Source organism: Pseudophryne corroboree, chromosome 2 (assembly GCF_028390025.1).
Source record: "Pseudophryne corroboree isolate aPseCor3 chromosome 2, aPseCor3.hap2, whole genome shotgun sequence".
NCBI lineage: Eukaryota > Metazoa > Chordata > Amphibia > Anura > Myobatrachidae > Pseudophryne > Pseudophryne corroboree.
This window is the reverse complement of record NC_086445.1, coordinates 330,089,293-330,097,136: the sequence shown is the minus strand read 5'-3', so window position 1 is coordinate 330,097,136 and position 7,844 is coordinate 330,089,293. Positions and strand designations below refer to the sequence as shown.

General features: G+C 40.3%; 1 protein-coding gene across 1 annotated transcript; it reads left to right on the top strand.

Annotated features, from left to right (window-relative positions):
- Nucleotides 1–240: 240 nt before the first annotated feature.
- SLITRK1 (SLIT and NTRK like family member 1) lies at nucleotides 241–4,393 on the top strand. Its single transcript, XM_063953003.1, has one exon. The coding sequence runs from the start codon at nucleotides 1,183–1,185 to the stop codon at nucleotides 3,271–3,273; it is 2,091 nt and encodes a 696-aa protein (XP_063809073.1). The 5' UTR covers nucleotides 241–1,182; the 3' UTR covers nucleotides 3,274–4,393.
- Nucleotides 4,394–7,844: the final 3,451 nt, after the last annotated feature.

The following is a 7,844-nucleotide window of genomic DNA, read 5'->3' as shown; positions in this document are numbered from 1 at the left end:
GTGTATATATATATATATACACACACACACACACACATATATATATTACATACACACACACACACACACACATATATATATATAGTGTGTGTGTGTGTGTGTGTGTGTGTGTGTGTGTGTGTGTGTGTGTGTGTGTGTGTGTGTGTGTGTGTGTGTGTGTGTGTCGCATGGAGACCCACAGCATTGTATGTTTACACGCAGAGACATGGACACACACAGAATCACTGTGAACGCGCCTCTGTCTGTGTGCGTGTATGTGACATCAGATGGAATCCAGAGGAGATTGTCAGTCTCTAAAGTTAGACGAGGGAAAAAAATCCAGCACTCGTTTTAAATAAGCGTGTCAGTGGATCGCTGTCTTTAATACCAACATATTTTTCGCTTGCCCTGTGCGTTGATTGATTTTTTCCAGCATTCCCTCAGCAAATGGATTTTTGCCACTGCAGATCAGCAGAGGGTGTCAGATCTTTCAGAGTGCACCAGGCTGGAACGAACAGAGCCTCTTAGCAACTGACTTGTTCCCTCAGACACACGCTCAGGCATATACACAGTAGTGTGTATTGTAATCCGGAGACAGGATACTAAAGAAAGACAGGAAAGGCAAAGGAAGGAATGGTGAAATGGACATTTTAAAAACGCATCGATTGCGGAAATTTTGCAGTGTCATTGGCTCGACGGAGAATGTTTAGGCTGGGGCGTGATTTCAGCACCAAGAAGCTGTGAACAGCACACAGACTGGATGAGAGCCACATACAGGGGAAGGTAACTGCGATCGGCAACCTAAATATTGCTTTAAATAAAGACAAAAGCAAGGAAAGCAAGGTGCTGTATCAGGCAAAGCTTATACAGCCAGTCTCCCTGTCTGTCTGCAGCATGGCACTGCTGAAGATGTGCACAATGCACACCAGCAGCACGATTTGTAAAACCTGACAAACACTCAGGATCTGATTATTCGGATGTTTACTGCTGCATTCGACTTCCATCCTACGTGACTATAATTTGTGGATGTATTATTGACTGCCGTCTGGGATTATTGCAGTGGAGGAGACAAGGGGAGCACTGGAAATCTTCAGATCAGGTATTTTATTGCTGCTTTCTTTAGATCCTCAGTATCAGATCTCTGTTGGAGATGGATTGTTAACACAGTGCGATGAGATCGGGAATGCATTGCTCTGATTAAAAATGCTGCTTTGGATTCTGTTGCTGGAGATATCTCTTTGTTTTGCTGCTGGAAACGTTACGAGAGACGTTTGCAAAGAAAAAATCTGTTCTTGTAACGAGGTAGAGGGGGATCTTCACGTAGACTGCGAGAAAAAGGGATTCTCTAACCTGCAACATTTCTCAGCTCCCACTTCCCAATTCTATCATCTGTTTTTGCATGGAAATTCTTTAACGAGGCTTTTCCCTAATGAGTTTGCTAACTTTTACAATGCCGTCAGTCTACACATGGAGAACAATGGCTTGCATGAGATTGTCCCTGGTGCTTTCCTTGGTTTGCAACTGGTAAAACGACTGCACATTAATAACAACAAAATCAAATCGTTTAGAAGACACACATTCCTAGGACTGGATGATCTGGAATATCTCCAGGCTGATTTCAACCTGTTACGAGACATTGACCCAGGAGCATTTAGGGACTTGAACAAGCTAGAGGTTTTAATTTTAAATGACAACCTCATTAGCACATTACCCACTAATGTGTTTCAGTATGTGCCGATCACACATCTGGATCTCCGGGGAAACCGAGTTAAGACCTTGCCCTATGAGGGGGTCTTGGAACAGATCCCAGGCATTGCTGAAATTCTTCTGGAGGATAACCCTTGGGACTGCAGTTGCGACCTGTTATCTCTAAAGGAGTGGCTAGAGAATATCCCAAAGAATGCACTGATCGGTAGGGTTATTTGTGAAGCGCCTACTAGGTTGCAAGGCAATGATTTAAATGAGACCACAGAGCAAGAGTTGTGCCCCTTGAAAAACGCAATTGATTCTAGTCTAGCTGCCCCTCCTGCCCAAGATGAAACCTGTGATCCTGGTCCAATCCCAACCCCCTATAAAATCAGTGGCCAAGAGGACTCTGCTACCCAGGGCTCCTCAGTTAGTGGAGGTACAAAGATACCAGGAAACTGGCAAATAAAAACTCGACCCACTGCTGTTGTGTCAGAAATTAATTCTAATTTTAAATCCCCTTATATATTTGCCTGTCCTGTTATCTGCAGTTGCGGTCAGCAAATCGTTGGCTCTGGATTGAAAGTAGACTGCAGTAACAAAAATGTAAAGAGTATGTCTGACTTGGAGCCCAAACCATCTAATGTGCAGGAACTATTCCTGCGGGAGAACAAGATCCACACTATCCGAAAATCCCACTTTCTGGATTATGGAAATTTAACTTTGCTGGATCTAGGAAATAATAATATTGGCATTGTAGAGAACAACACATTCCAGAACTTAACTGATTTAAGATGGCTGTACATGGATAAGAACTGTATAGACACCCTCACCCCGGATAAATTCACTGGTCTGCAAAGCCTGGAGTATCTGAATTTGGAATTTAACTTTATTCAACTAATCCTCCCAAACACATTTAATCCTATGCCTAACCTCAGGATTCTGATCCTCAACAACAACCTCCTTAAATCTCTACCTGTGGATGTGTTTGCTGGTGTCAGCATTTCCAAATTAAGTCTTCATAATAATTACTTTATGTACCTCCCTGAGGCAGGGGTATTGGATCAGCTCACCTCTATCATACAAATAGATCTTCATGGTAACCAGTGGGACTGCTCCTGTAATAATGTGCCTTTCAAACATTGGGCAGAACGACTTGGCCCGGAGGTAATTGTAAGTGATCTCAAATGTTATTTCCCAGAAGAATTCTGGGGGAAAGACTTCAGATTTCTTTCTAATGACATGATGTGTCCCCTGCTGTATGCAAAAATCTCTCCAACTCTCAATGCTCTTAATAAAAACAGTACTGGCCTGACAGAGACCAATACCCATCCCAATTCCTACCTAGAGACAAGCCGGGTATCTATCTCTGTGCTAGTACCAGGACTTTTGTTGGTGTTTGTCACCTCTGCCTTCACAGTAGTTGGCATGCTCGTATTTATCCTTAGGAACAGGAAAAGATCGAAGAGAAGGGATGCCAACTCATCTGCCTCTGAAATCAATTCCTTGCAGACAGTATGCGATTCTTCTTACTGGCACAATGGCCCCTACAATGCAGATGGCACTCATAGAGTATATGATTGTGGGTCTCATTCACTGTCAGACTAAGATGTGTTAGAAAGGGGAGGGGTGGGAAGAGGGTTTGTTAAAGGCAAATAAGCACTGCACCCCCCGGAGCTATCACTTGTTAAAACACAAAAGGACACAATTAATGTTGTGCATTGCTGTACCATTCGCTACAATTGTGCCATTTCCATAAAATAGTATTTGTTTAAAGCTACCTTATTGTGAATAATAAACACGGACGTCCATGAATTATTAAAACATTGACACATACAGTACCAGTAAGCCAGCTGTGCTACCTGTCGCAGTACTTAAATGTGAATATACACGAGAAGAGGATGGGGTAACCAGCCATAAAATGTCAGAGTATTTATCAAGGGGAGGGGAGGGGAGGGGGGGTTGTGTTCCAGGAGCGGCTGAAATAACAGGGGTGCTTCTAATCATGCAGCGTCTGCTCTCTGCTGTGTTGGTGCAGAAGTGGGAACGTTGCACGAAGGCATGAATGTAATGTAAATAAGTGACTAGTAAAACCAAGTGCTGCATGGCTCGCATGGATACAGCGTACCCCGGGGGCGATCAAGTGAACCAGAGATCACGTCTGAGCAACCACTCTCTCTGGCCCCCAAAAGTCTCATCTTCTCCAGTCTCTCGATACAGTATCGGTATACTTAAAGTGCCATTGCTCGATCTCTTGTAATGGATCACTCAGTACAGATCATTAAGTTTACTGTGGGAACAAGAAAAACAAATCTATTGTACTGTTTTATTTAATATGTGTTTGCATGAATAGTTTCATTATTTTCAAAATTTGTTTTTCTTTATGCAAAATATTTGTGTTCATTTTAAAACATATCTACATATGCATTTCCATTCTGAATGTATGATGATTATCGGTTATTATTATTATTTTTTATTATTATTATTATAATTATTATTATTATGGCTACAGTGTAAACAGTCAAAGGCATTCCGATGCAATTAAGCATGACGAATTACTGTTATTCTAATGCTTAGGGTGGGAGGCTAGCTGGAAAAATAATACATCTAAACCTAAATATGGTGGTAATTATAAAAAAAGAAAGGAAATAACATTGAAAACTCAGTAATTATATTCGAAAATTTTATAATGGCATATTTTTCAGTATTAAAGTGAAATGTTTCCAAATGTCGGTTGTCATTGTCAGTTGCTGGAGTGATTTGCACTTAGAGGTTTCATTAATTGACTTGAGGCTGGTAGGTGGCTAAATATGCTGCTCAAAGATGCATGCATTTTTTATGTGCCATCTAATCCTTCGGTAAATTAGAATCAGTTTGGGCAATGCAGATGCTGCATTTGGGAATGTTCGTCTCTGAAAATCATGTAATTGACTCTCACCATAGAGCGGACTCATTAAGCTGATTCTAGATTTGAATCGTCAGCACTTCAAGCCCAGATGCAGCATAAATGACTGACAGTCTTGTCTGCAGACAATTTAGCATCAGCATCTGTAGGAAATTGTAAAACTAATTAGTGGAAGAAACATCCCACAGGATTTTTTTTTTTAACAATTGGGCTGACTTTGTGAATTGATCGTTTTGTTTTTCATCACATTCATTAGCTTTCAGTTACCTATACTGTATATACAGTAGAATACATTCATTAGCTTTCACTTATCTGTATAGACAATAGATACTGTGTAGGCCAGGAGATACTGTACTACAGCTACACAATAGTCTGAAAATATACTCAACATGTTTTACCTAAAAGTGTTTGTGGTCAATTATGGAGATTTAACATTGAAGTATATGCATTTATATCTAAATAAGGCTTGTTGATTCAAGTGCAGTTCAATATGGTATGTCGTCTTAATGCATTATACCTGCAGCGAATGATACTAAAAAACTAGTACAATGTACAAAGTGAGTATTGAACTCTACTACAATGGATACATATTACATATGGTCCATTAATCTGTCATAAAATCAGCTTTTGGTTTTATATATGTGAGTGATTGTTGCTATTATATCATAAACTGGACAGTTTAGAGAACATCCACATTTTGCATTTAGTTCATTGCTTTTTATAATAAGACTAATGTATATATTGCTACATTTGAAAAACCTGGTGCTATACGAATGCAATCATTTTGTAATAGTGGGATAGGAATGAGGACTTTTTTGGGTGCCACATAGATTTACCCTTTTGGTAGAAAGACTTCCCATCTGGTTAACTCAATTAGTTTGGCTTATGAGCGTGAGGTATTAAATTTGATATTAATTGCAAATCATGACAGGTTTATCATAATTTGCATAATTAATACAGGTTTTACTCTCTTCCTGTTGTGTAGTTTAGTGTCTCATTTAGCTAGTACAATACATTTTATCATTCAAAATGAAATTGTGTAGGATATGCACAGCAGTGAGCTCTAAAGATGAAGTGTACTATGTATGCAGTACAGTAGCAGTAAACTTTCTAAAAATAAAATGCACACCATGTACATTACATTAAGGGTTGGGTATCTCTGGCATCCTTACAGCAGGAGCAGAAATACAGTAGTACTGGAGTACAGTTTTAAAGATGGCTTTATGATTAAATATACCAGCTGCTTATATATTTCAGTTCTGACCACATATTAGTGGACACCTACTGTAGGACATTTCAAGGTGCAGGGCCAATCACCATTCTATGGAACCACCCCCATACAATCAAAGTGTGTCTAATTTATCTGTTAGAAGATACTTCAGATAACATGCATTAGAAATGGTAAAAAGGCAACAACCTATTTTAACTTTAGGGTGACCACCTTCACTATTTTCACCTTTTCCATTTTTATCCTTAAACACTGCTCAATTTCACCTAATTTATTAAATTACTTATTATAGTGAGGTGATATTAGGAATAGCATTAATTATACAGTGACGTGTAATAATAAGGATCCATCACCCACCTCTGACCAGTCAGATAATAACACTTGTTTATGGGAAGCAAAAGGCTGTGAATCTACCCTTAAAAATGGGGAATGTCTCCTTCTGGTCCTATTTATTAGTAATTGTGATGACTCTGTGCAAAGTAAGGGTCTAAAGCAGGCATGTCCAAACTGCGGCCCTCCAGCTGTTGTGAAACTACATATCCCAGCATGCCCTGACACAGTTTTGCTGTCAGAGAATGCTAAAGCTGTGTCAGGGCATGCTGGGATGTATAGTTTCTCAACAGCTGGAGGGCCGCAGTTTGGACATGCCTGGTCTAAAGGGTCCAATTATTGTTACAGTATTTCAAACTGTCCTGTGAAAATGAAGTATCTCGCTCACTGAATGTTGCAGCAGCAGATACAATACTACTGGTGCAATTCTATCACTGCTCTGGTGCAAGCACATCTTCTCCAAAAAGCAGATGACCATGCAAACTCTTACACTGACAATTCCACCACTAATTTGTAGCTTCAGAATTTTATACTGCTGTGTCTGACCAGCAGAGTTACTGTGCAAGCCTGAACAGAGTTCATACATGCACACAGCTGGAGGGGGTGCAGGGCCGGAGTGGTGTGGATGGATTTGAATGGATCCATCCAGAGGCAAAAATCCTGGAGGCAACGGAGTCAACTGCCGCCGGGCTCCTGCTTTGAAGGGGGGCACTTCTCCGGTTCTGTGTGTTCAGCGACATTAATCAATTAATTTAATTGACAGCAGCTGGTATCTCTTCCGTAGCCGACTTCACCGCTAGTCACTACACCTTACAAATCACACCCTCTTTATTATAGATACACTGGAAGCAGACACCTTACTGATGAAGCTAGTTGCTCCTATAAAGGAAGCAGGAGAATTCTAACTATATGAAGTTATTTCTCTGATAATTACAAGTAACTTCATATAGCTAGAATTCTCATACTTCCTATGCAAGAGCAGATATCTCCATCAGTAAGGTGCATGTTTCCAGTGTAATAGGTTGTGGGTTCTAATCCTGGATATGACACTTGCAAATTAATTGTCCGAGAAATAATCAGCATTGTGAGTGACTGAGCAGATCTATGTAGTCTGTGGCTGGACCACTACAAAGATCTGCCAAGTTGCAATGGTTTTGTAGTAGCTTCATATAGTTAGGATCTGCAGGCTTGCTATGCAGGAGCAAATATATATATATATATATATATATATATATATATGGGGAGGTCACCAATATTTTTCTTGCCTCCGGGCAACTGGGACAAACTTACGCCACTGGATCCATCTATGCTACCCAGATCTCCTTCATACACTGTAGGAAGGAATGAGGCTCCAGAAATCAGTGTCATTAGAAGATGTGCACAGGTTCCCACAGAAAAATTACCCACATTTTCAGTTTTGGGAGTTCGATTAAAGAAGTTTCCCCATCAGTGATATCTTCTGTGTTACCCTTACAGTGACTGGGTCTGTTACTCATTTCTTCAGAAGTAGGTTTACAATTACTTTCAGGAATGATTAATGGGCACTTAACTCACTTCAGTTTGCAGCAACAATACCAAATTGCTCCTGTGCAGCAAAAACTGCTCCAAAGACAGCTGTCTCGCAAACCCCTAACACTACTACATGTGCTGCTAATAGGCGTGGTAAAAGTTTATACTGCCATATTCCATCCTGGCAGTGTTACGAAGCACGCACAA